We start from the raw sequence: 16,181 nt of genomic DNA, 5'->3' as shown, positions 1-16,181 counted from the left end.
GGAATTCCTTGTCTGGCACAGCTCTGCAGCTAGGGTTTTTTTAACCCGTATCCCAGTGAAAATCCTAGTATTCCTAGTGTTTAGGGGGACCTCCCCACAACTCTATAACAATACTATAGTACCAAAGCTCAGAGGGTGATCCTGAAGCAGAGGAAAAGTAGAGGCAGCCAAAAGAAGATGTAATGATGGGGGACTTCTAGTACCCTTCACAGTAACTGGGTACAATGTCCATTCAGTCACAAAGAGACAGAATTTCTATAATCTGTAAATGAAACAACAATGCCTTGGAACAGTAGTGAAGGTGACTATGGAATACAACCTGAGAGGTCCCCAAATGATTACAAGAGCTGCCATTAAACCACTTGAAAACTGTCACCACAATCAAAGTCAACATATATGAACCTAGAACCAAGAGATAGCATTTCGCTACAGAAAAGGAAATCTCTCAAAACTGAGGGGATTTGTAAAGAAAGGGAAGAGTCAAGAGGGTCTAATCTTTTCAAGATGCTTGGAAGCTAGTAACAGAAGAAGCTGGCACACTGAGTCAGAAATATTTTTAGAGCATTGACTGTGGATATTAAGTGATCTTGAGTATACTGCTGCAGAGACCCAGAACCATTAACTGGATAAGACGGCATACTTTGATTTAAACCAGTTTAGATCCAAAGAGTGTTATTTCTTCTTTTTAGAGGCAGAAGTAAGATCCACGGCGAGGCTGAAATGCTTGGTTTATGATACAGCCATGGATAAAATGGAACAACAAAGTAGCATAATGCAAGAGGATTTGTCGTGGCTACTTCATAAATTTCAGTAATACAGCTAAAAATCTGTATCGGGTAGATGCAGGAAATCCAGAGGCAGAACATTCCTGTTTAGACAAGCCTACCCAGATGCCTAGAAAGCTAAGGTCGTCTTAATTTGTTTTAGTATTTTAACTTTTGTATATTTTAAAGTAAGGTTGCAAATTTGTTTTCTTAATTTTACTGCTTTATCTTTTGTAAACTGCTTTGAGGTTTGTTTGTTTTTTTGTTTACAATTGAGTACTGTATAAACTTTATTAAATAAACAAATATTCAGCAGGCGGCTGTCTGGCCTACCCTGAAGACCTGCAGTGAGGGAGGGCTCACCACCATCGCTCTAGGTAACTGGTTCCATTTGCAAATTGCCCTTATAGAATAATTGCATGTGGTCTGAAACACAGGGATGAGACTGAGCCTTTTAAAAAAAAACAAAAAGAGAGCCCTGCTGGATCTGACCAAAGATCCATCTCTATTATTATTATTATTATTATTATTATTATTATTATTATTATTATTATATACCGCCATATACCCCCAGGTCTCAGGATAGTTACAACATAAAATCACAATATAAAAACACAAAATACATAATAAAAACAAAAACAACTCAATGAACTCCACCCCAACACATTTTAAAAGGGCATTGGGTGTCAATCAGCCAAAGGCCTGGTTAAAGAGCAACGTCTTTGCCTGGTGCCTAAAGGTGTATATAAAAAAGTCAAAGTAAAGGACCCCTGGACGGTTAAGTCCAGTCAAAGGTGACTATGGGGTTGCGGCGCTCATCTCGCTTCAAGCCGAGGGAGCCGGCTTTTGTCCACAGACAGCTTTCCAGGTCATGTGGCCAGCATGACTAAACCACTACTGGCACAACAGGACACTGTGACGGAAGCCAGAGTGCACAGAAACGCCATTTACCTTCCCACCGAAGCGGTACCTATTTATCTACTTGCACTGACATGCTTTCGAACTGCTAGGTTGGCAGCGGCTGGGACAGAGCAATGGGAGCTCACCCCGTCCTGGTGATTCGAACCACGACCTTCCGATCAGCAAGCCCAAGAGGCTCAGTGGTTTAGACCACAGTGCCACAGGTGCCAGCCGAATTTCCCTGGGGAGAGCATTTCACAAGCAGGGAGCCACTACAGAAAAGGCCTGTTCACATATTGCCATGTTCCAGACCTCTTGTGGAGGACATAGCCTCCAACATTTCTCCAATGAAAATAGGGACATCCTATTCGATAATGATTATTTTACTATTTATATCCCACACATCCTATTGGGTTGCCCCAGCACTCTGGACAGCTTCCAACATATATAAAAACATAATAGAACATGTTTAATGCTTTAATTAAAAAACTTCAGTCTCTTGTGAAAATAATGCCTGGATTCAGGACACGTGACCCAGTATAATCCAGCGCTACAAGAGAGAAAACACAGCAAAGTCACTTAGGCCCAAATCCATGTGGGCAAAGCAAAGATGGAGACCAACCACCTCAAGCCAGTTAAAGAAGCATTTGTATAACCAAATGATACAGTGCTCCTCTGGGGCAGTAAATACAATTTTCAAAGGAAAAAAGCTTACAGTTTTATCACCAAGAAGTGCAGCAGCAGTGCACACGGACATGCTGCCAAGGATTCATTTTCTTTTAAGCTCTGCCAGGGCAGGCACCAAGGGAGACTATAAAGGACATCAGGCATTGTCTCCTAAGATTTGAGGCTGGGGAATAAATTACAGAGAATCAACAGTCCAGTGCCAACGAGGCAAAAGGGGGAGGACATGATTTGTCGTCCTTCAATAGTAATATATAGACTACCAAATTTCGAAACATAATTCTACATGGACAATGAGAGAATGGAACACTTTAAAAGCCAAGGAGGAAAAACTCCTAGTGTTACAGAGCTTTGCTCAAGTATCCTTTCACCCCTATCTCCTCCTTCCATTCAAGGTCTAGATCGGGAAGAAAAAAGTTTGAGGAGAGAAGTTCTAAGAAAGGCATCTGTAATGTGAGGAAATGCAGATCCACCCACCTAAAAGAAATCACATATACCAGCATTGAAACCTGCAGGAAAACTCAACTACAGTTTTGTTGTTGTTAAAAAGGTTTTCTCAGTTTCTACATCTACAAACATGAAGCTCCATTTCTTTCCTTCACCACCAGGAAACTGAATCATTTTCATTGTTTAAATAATCATAACTAGTACATTGGATACAATGTTTTTATTTTTCTTTAAAATGCTAGCTGGCAAATTGCACCTAAATGGCTGTCTTTAAAAAGGCCCATTTTAGTCACTGCTTGCTAGCTGATAAGAAAACATTACTGAGACCAATCTTGCTAACACAGGTTGATACTATAATGATGGATTTTGCCATAAGTATATCACTAAAAAGAGGGGGAAATAATGTTGAAATAAGTACTGATTTAAACATTAGAAATAATAAATAGAATATTGACACCCAGACCGTATAAGGGTTCCATTTTATTTCTCTGCTTTTCACAATCATGCTTTTTGCTGAGTTCTCGAATGTCATGGAAAGAATTAAAGTCCCAATCTAGCTCTAATTATATGCACCTCAAAACACATCCAGCCAGTTCAACAAGGAGCTGGTGGGCATTGCTATGCATATGTTCATCCAAATGTAAATTAATATGGGCTGCACTTGTGGAAGCCTGTTTTCAAGTGCAGATCTCACTTGCTAAATTGGATATAAGACTGTAACAAATGACACTATTAAAATCATTGCATGGTTGGCTTTCAACAGGCACGCTTACTTTTTAAAAAATGGAACTTGAGTGTTAAGATTGTTAATTGGCTGTTCCTAGTATTTTCCTTTTATCTTACCTTCATTTAGCCAAACAGCCATCAGAATTTTGCATAAATGCAAATAAGCTTATATATAGAAGCCTTTTCAGAATAATTTGGTTACGCACAAGCTAACACAGAGTGTATATTTTCAGAAAGATATAGGGATTACTCATAATACAGCATATCCACAGGGTTTAGTTCAAAGAAAATTCGGAAAGGATTCTTGGGCTTGAAAGAGAATATATCTCCTGGCTCTCAAAGAGAGGCGTATAAACACTACAATCTGTTTTTCATTCTTGTGAGATTTGTCAGAATAGCCATCGTATACCGAGTGACTTTCAACAGTTATGCCTAAGGGAACACTTTTCATGATGTGTCTCAGGAGGAGCTCCTATGGGCTGCAAAATACTTCTGACATCAGTTCTAGGGTGCAAGTCGGTTCACACTGAATGCTGGTCCAGTCTCTAGGGCACAACCATTATGCAGTGAGGTGTAAGACTGTACCCATGCCGAACACCCATGCAATGGTGGGCAAACTCTCTTTCAGGAGTGATTATCCACCATTACAGATCAGGCAACCTTAACTAATTTCCCAAGAAACCTCAGAGGGCCATGAAACACAGTTTGAAGACCACTGCACTAAATTATAGAATTTGTTATACGGCAAAGCTCTCTGAAAAGCTTTGTGATTTCGGGTTGATCATACTGAGTATAATAGTGAAGTGTTAACCATGACTTGGAGGGCCAGCATATAACCCCCACTTTCTTCCTTTCAACGGCGGAATGCCAGCAGAGTCCACTGTAGTGTACTGTGAATTTCTGACAAGACTTGTTCCTTTTCTGGATCTAGAGTTATTTTTGTAGTGCCAGCAACACCTGGTGGAAATAGTGAGAAATATCCAAAGTAGATTTCTTCCAGTGTGTAGAAAGGAGATTGCTAATAACCAGCTTTTATTGACTTTTATGCTCAACGCCTTGCAGGACATCTTATGGAGAAGAAAAGGCTAAGGAGTAAATCTTACCCAAATCCAGAGCGGAATCCCTAAGACAGTTGGATGGCAGCTTGTATGCCTCCTCCCAGCAACTCCTGCAGCCATTGTTAGTGCCAAACATCTTGCTCTGCTTTCCTTTGCACCACATCCTCTAGGCTGAGAGGGGGGTCTTGTTGTCTGGGGAGCCCAATACCTCCATACATACACACCACCCAGGCTTGGGCCCAGAGAGGTCACTTCAGTGCTGCTAACTCGGCAAAGTTGGAGGCAGCAGTGATGAGTTACCAGTCATTGCAGCCACAGCAGCCCCTGTGATTCTCCAGCACTTTGACTTCAGCCCCAGAAGCATACTCCGTTGCCTCTCAAGAAAGAGAGAAAGAAACGGAAAAATGTTGGAGGGTATGGAGTTACCCAACCCCCAAGCCATCTGACTGAAGGCAGCCCTGTATAGGGAAGCGTTTAAATGTTTACTGTCTGATTATGTTTTTATATATGTTGAAAACCGCCCAGAGTGTCTGGGGCAACCCAATCTTATGGGCGGGGTATAAATAATACTGTTGTTCTTGTTGTTGAATAGGACGTCCCTATTTTCACTGGAGAAATGTTGAGGGGTATGTTTTTGTGAGTTTCCGTTATGTTTCATTATCTTACTGTTACTCATTTCAGACCCTCCAAGTGTCCCTATTTTCCAGGTACGTCCCTGAATTAGAGAAGCCATCCTGATTTCTGATTTGATCCCAGAATGTCCTGCTTTTCCTTAGGACGTCCCTAATTTCACTGGAGAAATATTGGAGAGTATGGTAGGATGTCTCTATTTTCATTGGAGAAATGTTGGAGGGTATGAAATTATCCGACCCCCTAGCTGAATCCTGTATAGGAAAGGGTTTTTTTAATGTTTAATGTTTTATTATTATTTTTAATATACGTTGGAAGCTGCCCAGAGTGGCTGGGACAACCTAGTAAGATGTGTGGGATATAAATAGTAAAATAATCATTATGGAATGGGACGTCCCTATTTTCATCGGAGAGATGTTGGCGGGTATGTCGTTTGTAAGCCGCTTTGTGGTTCCTAAGAAATACATGATCAAAACCCCAAGAGCCCCACCGCGCCCCACTGTGGCTTTGACTCAACGCCGGCTCTTGCCGGCCCCTCTCCCTCTGGCCCAGGAGGGAGAGCGAGGCGGCGGCAGGAAGAGAAGCCCGAGCCCGGGGTTGCCCTCTCGCCCTCCGCCTGCTTCCCTCGCTGCCTTGCTGGCAAACGAGCCAGCAGCTCTCAAAAGCGTCGCGTCCCAAGTGCCTCCGGAGGAGAAAAGCGCGACGTGTCCCTCAAGGGCCGCCGTACGGCAGTGGGAAGGAAGACCGAGAAGGGGCGGAGCTTGTCCCTCGGCGGCTTCCGTAGAAGCGGCTAAACATGGCGGAGTATTCTTCTGTCAGAAGAACCAAGCTGGTTCTGAAGGGGACGAAATCGAAAAGGTGAGGCTCTTCCTCCGGGTCGGGTTTCCCAGGTGCTGGGAAGAGGAGGTGGGATCCTGCCTTCTTCCTTCGAGTCCGGGCCTCGGTTGCCGGGTCCGAAAATCATCACCGTCGTGGTGAAATGCCTCTGAGCGTGTGCAGAGCGCCTTCTCCCTCTCCGCTGCGCGTAGTGGAGAGGGGAAGGCGCTCTGCACACGCTCAGAGGCATTTCACCACGACGGTGGTGATTTCGGGCGGGCGCAGTTTCGGCGTCAGGAAATAACGATTTCCCCGGGGGAGCTTTGCACCCCGGCGTCTCTTCCTCGCGGAAAAACCATGTCGTGCTTTTTAAGGCGAAAGAGGAGCCCTGCTGGAAGCGCCCGGTCGAGGCTAAGGGGGATTGTGCGCTTCCTCCCTTCTGTGCTGCCTCTCTCTATCTGCAGAAATTCCGCTTCGCGATTCAGGAGTTCGGGGTTTTATGTACGGTAAGTAGCCTGTCTCCTGATTAAGGCGAAGGATCGCGGTTGCACATTATTATTACTGATTTTTATTTATTTATTTATTTATTTTATTTTATTTTATTGAATTTATATACCACCCCTATACCTGAGGGTCTCAGGGCAGTTCACAGAATAAAATCAAGATATAAAACCACAAAATATATAATAAAAATAAAAACAGCAACCCAGTATTTCCCCCCACCACACTTCTCCCAGATTCTTTTCTCTGTTGGGCTGAGGAGGTCCTAGCACTGATTCCATCTGCAGCCCTGGAGTAAAACTTGTGCCTTGTCTGAATCAAAATAGTGGTTCACGTTCACTTGCAGCCTTTGTGATAAATGGGGCTTCTCTGGTATGCACATCTTTCCCTAAACGACAAATGTTTGTTTCTCTTGGTAGTACCTGTTTGGGGATTGCGTATCATACACAAAGCATGCAACTGATTTTTTTCCCCCTTCTGTGTCCTTTTGCAGTAAGAAGAAAAACAAAGATAAAAAACGGAAAAGAGATGAAGATGCTGAGGATAAACTTGATATTGTTGGTAAGCTCATTTTTCCACAAAGGGGCATGAAGGAGAACACTGATAGTCCTTTGCTTCTCCCTAGTTGTTTTCCTGCTGCCCTGCCCTGAGCTGAGCCATGGCTCAGCTTAGTGGAGTAGTTTTCAACCAGTGTGCTGTGGCACCCTGGGGTGCCTTAAATGGTCAGGGATGCCGCGGGCAACACTGGTCTCTGTCCCTCTTTCCTTCCCTCCCTCCTCTGATGCCCTCATATGCCACTGCCTCCCAATGGCTTGCACAGCTGTTTGTTGCAGCAGCCCTGGCTACAAGCTCCCCAGACAAATGGTGCCTCTGGGGCTGGCCAGGGGGTGCTGGTTGCCAGGAGCTGAGGCAGCTCAGAGACCAGGTATGGCTGTGGCAGCTGCCCAGAAGACTCACAAGGGAGTGGAGAGGAGAGGAGGCTGAGGGAACATTCCACAAGCGAGGGTGTTTGAAAAAGAGTGAGAGGCTGCCAGCTCTGCAGGCAAGGGGTGACGTAACTGAGTCCCACTGAGTCTCACAGGGGTGCCGCAGAAATAATGTCAAGGGAGCTGTCTACTCAAAATGGTTGAAAACCTCTGGTTTAGTGTGTTGTGTGAACCCAGTCTTGTGGCTTAACCCTTCCAAACAACCTGTGAGCTGTAAAGGATGAGACAAACCTTTGCTACAGCTTGTGGCTTGCTTGGAAAGAAGTAAACCACAAACCTTAGTTCAGATGACAGACTAAGCCAAACACAGTTTAGCTCAGCATAGCAGTAAAATGACTGGAGGAGGAGCAAAGCAGCTGTGACCTCCTCTCCGGGAGCCCAAACATTTGCACTAAGCTTAGCTTTACATGTATGCTGAGCCTTAGTTGGCTATCACTGAGAATTTTGCTTTTAAAAAGCAGCATACAGGTAATTATTGTGTATTAATTGCTTTTGTATGCCCCCCTTTCACCAATAGGTCCATAGTGTCATACATAGTTCTTTTATCCTCACAGCAACATTGTAAGGAAGGTTGGCTGAGAGATAGTGACTGGCCCAAAATTCATGGCTGAGTGGGGATTTGAACCTGGGTCTCTCCAATCCTGGTCAAAGTCTCTAGCCACTGCATCATGCTTTCATGCTGACTCTCAGTTGTTCCCTTATAAAAATCGAAAGACATGGACTATTCATTACAAGATATGCTCTAAGCAGCCTCTGATCTTCAGAGGAGCATGAAGGAAGTAGATGGAAGCATCCAGAATGTCATATTTGTACTTATTTGAATTGCCATATCTGTATTGTAGTCAACATTCCTGGTGTGATTTTGGTGTCCAAACCATGAGTGCTTGCATTATGATCAAATAAGCAGTCCTGTAGCTTTCTTGTATGCCTGGCCAGAAGCATTTGTTCTTAGTAGCTTTCAACACTGCAGAATTTGTTTCTTTCCAAACCAAAGATTATAAAAAAGATCTTTTCAGCTCTTTAATTGTTTCTTGTCACTAACAGTTTTTAAGTTTATTAAGTAAACTATCATTGTGCATTATGCTTGGTTAAGATGGAAAAGTTGCTTTGTTGCTTGGTCTCTTCAAAACATTCCCAGCAAGCAATTGTGAAGAAAACAACAAATGTGTTTTTGTTTCTTTTTTGTTTCCTCTCTTATTAGAAGGGTGGTGGACTGTATCAAATTTTGGTGAAATCACAGGAACCGTAGCGATAGAGATGGGTCTTGGAACCTATATCAGTGCTCTTGACAATGGCCTTTTTACCCTTGGAGCACCACATAAAGGTTGGTATGGGCAAAAGTGGAGGGAAATTTTCTCCTTCCCTATCTCATTTTTGGCATGGGTAAGTAAGGCTCACTTATTTTGATGATTCTGTATTGCCCTGTGGCACCAACTGTACTATGACCCAGCTTTCCAAATAAGTCCAAAAGAGTTTCCAGACTGTGCACATATTTAACCTTCCCACACATATCTAAGTTAGTTATTTGTAGTAATGAATTTCTGGTAAATTATGCTGACCACATTATTTAGCTGTCAGTTTTTGAAAATGGACCAGTGTAGCCTCTATCCTGTACAAATTTGCATCTTGTGCTCTAGTAGCTGAGTGCAAAATGTTTATCAGAAAACCAACCTACTGCTATACAAGTGGATTGTTATTTATTTCAGTATGGAAAACAGAGAAGTGTGTGCATTGAGAATGGGAAAACAAAACAACTTGCAGAAGAACCATTAATATGTTTGCCCTTAAATTAGTCACATGCATTCATTTAAATGGGTCTGTTCTGCGTATGGCTAAAATTGGATACAACTCAACGTCCCCAGCGCCTTTGGTATCTTCTCTTGCATCAGCAGTTCATAACAGGATTCTCTGTCTAATTTCTTTTTAATACTTCCAGATGAAGGGCCATACCCTCCTGAACAATTTACTGCTGTCAAGCTTTCAGATTCAAGGTAGTTACTCCCCTTGGCTTTATATTAACCATTAAGTTAACCAGGCTTTCTTAGGTTACTGGACACAAGAGTGTTTGAAACTGCCTTTCCTTAGATTTACTTTCTAATCCTAGCTTAGAAACAGTGTTTTGCCCCTTTGATAAACTAGATGTGAGACCTAAATAAAGGAATGTGGTAGAGTACATCTTGTGCATGTCCATGGACACATGGATTAAAAATTTCTGACTCAGAGTTGGGTCGTGACACCCCTGCAGTTGCTAAAGCATGCATTTATGATCTATAGATTATTAGGCAGAATTGTTCTCTACAGAGGAAAATAAAGTTGTTCCAAGGTTACTCTAATTCTCTAACTTTCCTAAAGTAAGCTTATTTGCATTATTTGTTCTTATTGTATAATGAGTTATACATTTGATGTTAGCCGCTCTGAGCCCGGCTTCGGCTGGGGAGGGCGGGATATAAATAAAATTTATTATTATTATGGGTAATTTGTTCTGTTTCTGGTAGAGTTGAGGGTGGGGACAATAGACCTATGCGGCTACCTGAAATCTTATTCAATACTCCTGGCTTCTGAGATTTCAGTAAGCGCTGCTCTTATGATTACGAGCTTTCACCATCCAAGGAGGAGTGTCAAACAAAATTAATGGACTATGCTGAAATGGCAAAACTTAATGGAAGAATAAGAAACCACGAAGAAGAAACTTTTAATAAAGAATGGGCAAAATACGTGGACTTTCTGAAAAACTATTGTAAACAATTGAATTCATTAGCAGGATTAACTCAACAAGCAGTTTGTCAAAGAAATATTAGGGATTAAATAATCATTGGACTTAATTCGAAGATGCTGCAAGCAAACTATAACATAAGAAACCACAGAAGGGAGAGAGTCAAATGGTGTATTTTATTGGAAAGTTTGTGTAATTTGCATGATTGTTATAAAACTGAAATTTGGAAAATGAAAGTTATTAAAACAAACAAACTTTCAAAAGATCCTGGAACATAATAGCCCTTGATAATGAACTAATCAATTCCCAATGTCATAACCTGCTTATTTGTTTCTTTTTCTAAGAATTGCATTGAAATCTGGCTATGGTAAATACCTTGGCATTAACTCAGATGGGCTGGTTATTGGACGTTCTGATGCAATAGGTTCGAGGGAGCAGTGGGAGCCAGTGTTTCAAGAGGCAAGTGTCAGCAGTCATTCTTAATACATAATGTCTTAATACATAATTCAGTGGTTTTAAATTATAGCTGCTTTTATTGATATCAGATGGCAGTGATGCAACATTAACTAAGAGGCCATATCAAAATTTCAGAATTGGCTGTATCATTCTATCATACTGAAATAGTTTTATAGCCTTGAAAATAATGTTTAGCTTGGGAAATGCAGCATTGAAACTGATCCACAAATACCAAGTTTGAATTCTGAATTGCATTCTCAAATGCCAATGTTATAATCGTCATAAAATGACAAGAGGGCTAATTATGAGTTTTAAAATCAACATGCAGAATGAGTTTAAGTTTTAAATTGAAATGAACAGGTTTTGAATGAAGTGGATTGTTTCAGCGCTATTGAAGTAATATTGAATATAATTGTGAGATGTTCTTGTAGGAACATAATAATAGTCTTCCTAATTTGTCTTGATTTTATTTTTTCCCTTCAGGGGAAAATGGCGCTGTTAGCAGCAAACAGCTGCTTTATCAGCTGTAATGAAGAAGGCGATATTGTAGCCAAAAGTAAAACTGCAGATAACGAGGAAATGATTAAGGTAATTCAAATGGCCTGTATGTGCAGTTCTTATATTTGTCTGTGTGACTGTTTAAAGGAAAAATGCAGAAACGGGCGGAACATTTCATTGTGGAACTTCTTCAGTGGCTGTCACAGGCAAAATAATTGTTTAACCCAAGCGTATGTTGCCTGTTCAGATGACTTAGAGCATCCATTTTAACTGGAATTCATCTCTGTTCTGAACTTTCTCTTTTTTTACTGGAAGGGAGGAGTCTCACTGATTTTAGCTGAAAGAGCTGGTGGGGAGTCAAACTGGGTTTTAGACTGCTTTGCTTCAGAAGGTAGATAGGGCTTCAATTTGCATAGCAGAGTGCTCTACCCTGCCCAGGAGAAACTAGACGTGTGCTCTAACCCAGCTGCTTTCTTACACAGTATACTCCATTTCTTCCTGCTCCCCCAGTAGTCCTTGCAGTATGCATGCCCTGTCTCCCCATATTGACCACTGTTGCTAATGTGATATATCAATATGATATTTCTTCAGTTTGTATATATGTGTAAATGCATTTGCAGAGGCATTACAAGAAGATTTTGTCAGAGCAGCTCCTTTGCATCCTGGTGTGTGACTGTTTCATTCAGTGTCCAGTGAAACTGAAAAGCAAATCAGGGGAGAATAACATCAAGAGAGAGGATAGGATATTTTGGCCTAAACCAGTTAAACCAACTGTAAAACAGCACTGTCTTTCCCCATGCTTCTTTTTAGATCAGGACGTGTGCTGAAAGGGAAGCCAAGCAAAAAGATGACATTCCGGAAGAAGACCAAGGAAATGTTAAGCAATGTGAAATCAATTACGTGTACGTAACAAGGGTTTCTTGGCTAAAAATAAAACAAAAGCAAGTTGTATTGGAGTGCAAATAACCCCTCGTTTCCTTGATTGAAAACCTTCAGGTTCCGATCCTTGTGTAAACATGTTAAAAGCTGAAGTTTATCATCATGAGGATCTGGTGGGTTTTGTTCAAAGGACTAACTTTATTTCACAGGACAAGGAGATGTGCTTTTGTTTTCAGATGCAAGCCTGATACATTGCACCACTTGTCTTTCTGTTTATCCCTAGTATAATCCATAAATGGAACTTTATTACTTTTATGAATTTTTTGGATATTTGTTTTATAACAAATGCAACACCCTTTCTTCCCCCACCCACAATACCACTTTAATTGCTTAGTGGGGCTTTTAAATGCATGGTATAGGCTTATTGGGACACGGGTGGCACTGTGGGTTAAACCACAGAGCCTAGCACTTGCCGATCAGATCGGCAGTTCGAATCCCCACGACAGAGTGAGCTCCCGTTGCTCGGTCCCAGCTCCTGCCAACCTAGCAGTTTGAAAGCACGTCAAAGTGCAAGTAGATAAATGGGTACCACTCCGGCGGGAAGGTAAACGGCATTTCCATGTGCTGCTCTGGTTCGACAGAAGTGGCTTAGTCATGCTGGCCACATAACCCGGAAGCTGTACGCCGGCTCCCTCGGCCAATAAAGCAAGATGAGCACTGCAACCCCAGAGTCTGCCACGACTGGACCTAATGGTCAGGTGTCCCTTTACCTTACTATAGGCTTATTAATGTTTGCAAGTGTGATTTGCAACAGCTTGCTGAAGGTTATCCTCACCCCTGACAGGAATGTGTCCTCCAAGATAGCACAAACTGGAAGGAACTCAAAGTAGACCAGTTCATTGCCCTACCCCACCACACCCAACAGTTTTCCCAGCTGGCATTCCACATTATATGGTTCTTGGAGGCAACTGGGCATGCTCAGTCCCCAAGGCTCTCTCCTTTACTTTGTATACCTCTTAGATCCCTTGGAGTTCACTGACACCCTAAATTTTTTATTTCTCAGTGGGCTTGTTTTGGCTGCAGTCCTATCGACACTTGGCCACTGTATTTCATACAGGCTGAAGATATTTACCTTCTGCATTTTTCTTTCCAGGAAGAAGTTTCAGAGTTTTCAAGACCGTAAACTAAAAGTAAGCCAAGAAGACAGTAAAGCTCTGAAAAAAGCTAGAAAAGAAGGCACCTTTCACGAGGCACTGTTGGACAGGTACTCTTTCTGTTGCAATGGGATGGCAGTTGTCAGACGTGCTGAGCAGCTGTGCTAGCAAACACAACAAACATGCAAACACAGTATTATAAGAGATGTTTTACAAAAATGCCCTGTACGCCAAAAATGAGCTTATCAGGAAGTATGGCTTGCTCTCTCTGTGCCGTGCTACTTTTCTGCATGAGTTGTTCCTAATTTCCTATAGGGGAGTGTTCATGTGTGCAGCTGCTGCTACTTCCACTGTGAAGCAATGCAACAGTTCAACCATTTAACTGGATGCTTGTGTAGACAAGGGCTCAGCTGAATGTAAAGCGTTGATATTGGATGGTGGCCTCCAGTGATGGTAAAGCTCTGGATTGTTTTGAGCTCTGGCTGCTTCACATGTTCACATCCATCCCTTGATGTTGCAGTTGTCAGATGGTGGGCGTGTGGATATGAACTTGTCCTTAGTCTGCCGTATTCTACAAAATGTAATAATGTATACTGGCAGATTTCATGCAGCTATACTTATGTGCAGCTGCTTCCGCAATTGTCACTTATTCAATGCTCTTCCAAGAGGGATTTTTAAAAACATTTTGTTGAGTGCCATTGAGCATTACAACCCACGGCTGATTGCCTTCTTAAAAGTAAACTCTTATCATGAGTGGTGCCTGTGTATGATGAACTTCAATACTGAAATGTACATACTTATCACTGTTTTTATTCTTTGTCCATATCTGGTGCAATCTCGATAATGGCGTTATCGGACTTAAGGTGACTGTTAACAGTGCTATTTAGCACTGTAGAAAGAATGTGCTTCAGTCTTTGATTAACTTTGATCATGCTTTCCATCAGTTTACATGGCAAAGAGATGGTAAGCTAACTGGACTGTAGCTTTGTATAAGTTCTTTGCGAAGGTGTGAGTTGGCCACATCCACTTTTGGTATCACGTACCAATGGCATGCAGCCCCTGGAGAATTGGCCAAGAGGGAATATGGCTCTTGAGCCAAAATAAATTTGCCACTCCTGCCCTAAATAGAAATTAATAATGAACCACCTCTGGCTTTTAAAAGTGTGCCAGTACTAATTCTACTTTATTGATAGTTGTATTACTTAGATGTACCAATCATTTTACCTTGCCTTTCTCCTACCCCACTTTGTCTTGCAGGAGATCAAAATTGAAAGCTGACAGATACTGCAAATAGTCAGAACAGAAGCTGGTCTTCCGTATATTTTCACTTCCTTTATTCAGTGTGTTAATTCTTTTCTTTTTAATAAAACTTTTGCTGTTGTTGTTAAAGTAGATTTTAATTACACTGACTTTGTCTCTTCTTTTGGAAGTAAAGTGTTCATGTTAAAATGGAGAATAGATCATGCTTTTATATGGTGCCATATTGTCAGCGGGCTAGGGACAAAGGTGAGAGCTGTTTCCTAGTTCTGCTGGATCTCTCAGCGGCCTTTGACATCATCAACCATAACATCCTTCTGGACTGTCTAGAGGGACTGGGAGCTGGGGGCACTGTCATGCAGTGGTTCCTCTCCTTCCTCCTGGGCCGTGTCCAGAAAGTGGTGTTGGGGGATGAGTGTTCAGACCCCTGGGCCCTCACTTGTGGGGTGCCTCAGGGTTCTGTCCTCTCCCCCATGTTTTTTAATATCTATATGAAGTCGCTGGGAGAGATCATCAGGGGGTTTGGGCTGGGTGTTCAGCAGTATGCAGATGACACCCAGCTCTACCTCTGTTTTAAAGCAGAACCAGTGAAGGCGGTGAAGGTCCTGTGTGAGTGCCTGGAGGCAGTTGGAGGAAGGATGGCGGCTAACAGATTGAGGGTGAATCCTGACAAGACAGAAGTACTGTTTTGGGGGGATGGGGCAGGCGGGTGTGGGGGACTCCCTGGTCCTGAATGGGGTAACTGCCTCTGAAGGACTAGGTGCGCAGCCTGGGAGTCATTTTGGACTCACAGCTGTCCATGGAGGCGCAGGTTAATTCTGTGTCCAGGGCAGCTGTCTACCAGCTCTATCTGGTACGCAGGCTGAGACCCTACCTGCCCACGGACTGTCTCGCCAGAGTGGTGCATGCTCTAGTTATCTCCCGCTCGGACTACTGCAATGCACTCTACATGGGGCTACCTTTGAAGGTGACCCGGAAACTGCAATTAATCCAGAATGTGGCAGCTAGGCTGGTGACTGGGAGTGGCTGCCGGGACCACATAACACCGGTCCTGAGAGATCTGCATTGGCTCCCAGTACATTTCCGAGCACAGTTCAAAGTGTTGGTGCTGACCTTTAAAGCCCTAAACGGCCTCAGTCCTGCATACCTGAAGGAGCATCTCCACCCCATCGTTCAGCGCTGAGGGCCTTCTGGCAGTTCCCTCATTGCGAGAAGTGAGGTTACAGGGAACCAGACAGAGGGCTTTCTCGGTAGTGGCGCCCGCCCTGTGGAACGCCCTCCCATCAGATGTGAAGGAAATGAACAGAACAACTATCCTATTTTTAAAAGACATATGAAGGCAGCCCTGTTTAGGGAAGTTTTTAATATTTAATGCTATATTGTTTTTAACACTCGATTGCCCAGAGTGGCTGGGGAAACTCAGCCAGATGGGTGGGATATAAATAAATTATTATTATTATTATTATTATTATTATTATTATTACATGCAAATCTTTACTCAGAAGTTGGGAGTAACGTCACACATTTTGGACCCGTACAAGTAACCTACAATCAACAAAAAATTACATTGGGTGGACCATGTGAAATAAACAAGTAAAAGACATATTTTCCCCTCAATATGAAATTCTTTCTTACAAATTGTAGTGGCCAAAGGTGAGAGTGGGAGCCTGGCATTCAAACTTCCCCCCCAAAATACGCTCTAAAACCCTTTA

The 16,181-nt window shown here is 42.6% G+C and overlaps 1 protein-coding gene and 1 long non-coding RNA gene across 3 annotated transcripts in view; one reads left to right on the top strand and one right to left on the bottom strand.

Annotated features, from left to right (window-relative positions):
* The first annotated feature begins 5,932 nt into the window (after window positions 1-5,932).
* Window positions 5,933-14,612, top strand: FRG1 (FSHD region gene 1). Of its 2 annotated transcripts, XM_083630800.1 has the most exons (9): window positions 5,934-6,067; window positions 7,020-7,087; window positions 8,714-8,836; window positions 9,449-9,503; window positions 10,570-10,684; window positions 11,165-11,269; window positions 11,990-12,081; window positions 13,212-13,322; window positions 14,470-14,612. In XM_083630800.1, the coding sequence occupies exons 1-9, from the start codon at window positions 6,006-6,008 to the stop codon at window positions 14,504-14,506; spliced, it is 768 nt and encodes a 255-aa protein (XP_083486926.1). In that variant the 5' UTR covers window positions 5,934-6,005; the 3' UTR covers window positions 14,507-14,612. The 2 variants fall into 2 exon arrangements, with proteins under 2 accessions (XP_083486925.1, XP_083486926.1); XM_083630799.1 differs by lacking the exon at window positions 14,470-14,612 and having other exon boundaries at window positions 5,933-6,067; window positions 13,212-13,395.
* Window positions 14,124-16,181, bottom strand: part of LOC310770360 — a 4,987-nt gene continuing 2,929 nt past the window's right edge. Inside the window, exon 2 of the long non-coding RNA XR_014552109.1 lies at window positions 14,124-14,332. This is a non-coding gene — a long non-coding RNA (uncharacterized lncRNA). The remainder of the gene's footprint in view (window positions 14,333-16,181) is intronic.

This window comes from Podarcis filfolensis (assembly GCF_964270895.1).
Source record: "Podarcis filfolensis genome assembly, chromosome: 9".
Classification (NCBI taxonomy): domain Eukaryota; kingdom Metazoa; phylum Chordata; class Lepidosauria; order Squamata; family Lacertidae; genus Podarcis; species Podarcis filfolensis.
This window is presented reverse-complemented; position numbering and strand designations above follow the sequence as displayed.

Excerpts from the sequence above, each read along its gene's own strand:
- FRG1 (XM_083630799.1), top strand. The coding sequence starts at position 6,006 with ATGGCGGAGTATTCTTCTGTCAGAAGAACCAAGCTGGTTCTGAAGGGG. Across the intron at positions 6,068-7,019 it reads AAGGGGACGAAATCGAAAAG|TAAGAAGAAAAACAAAGATA; the intron begins GTGAGGCTCTTC and ends GTCCTTTTGCAG. Across the intron at positions 9,504-10,569 it reads GTCAAGCTTTCAGATTCAAG|AATTGCATTGAAATCTGGCT; the intron begins GTAGTTACTCCC and ends TCTTTTTCTAAG.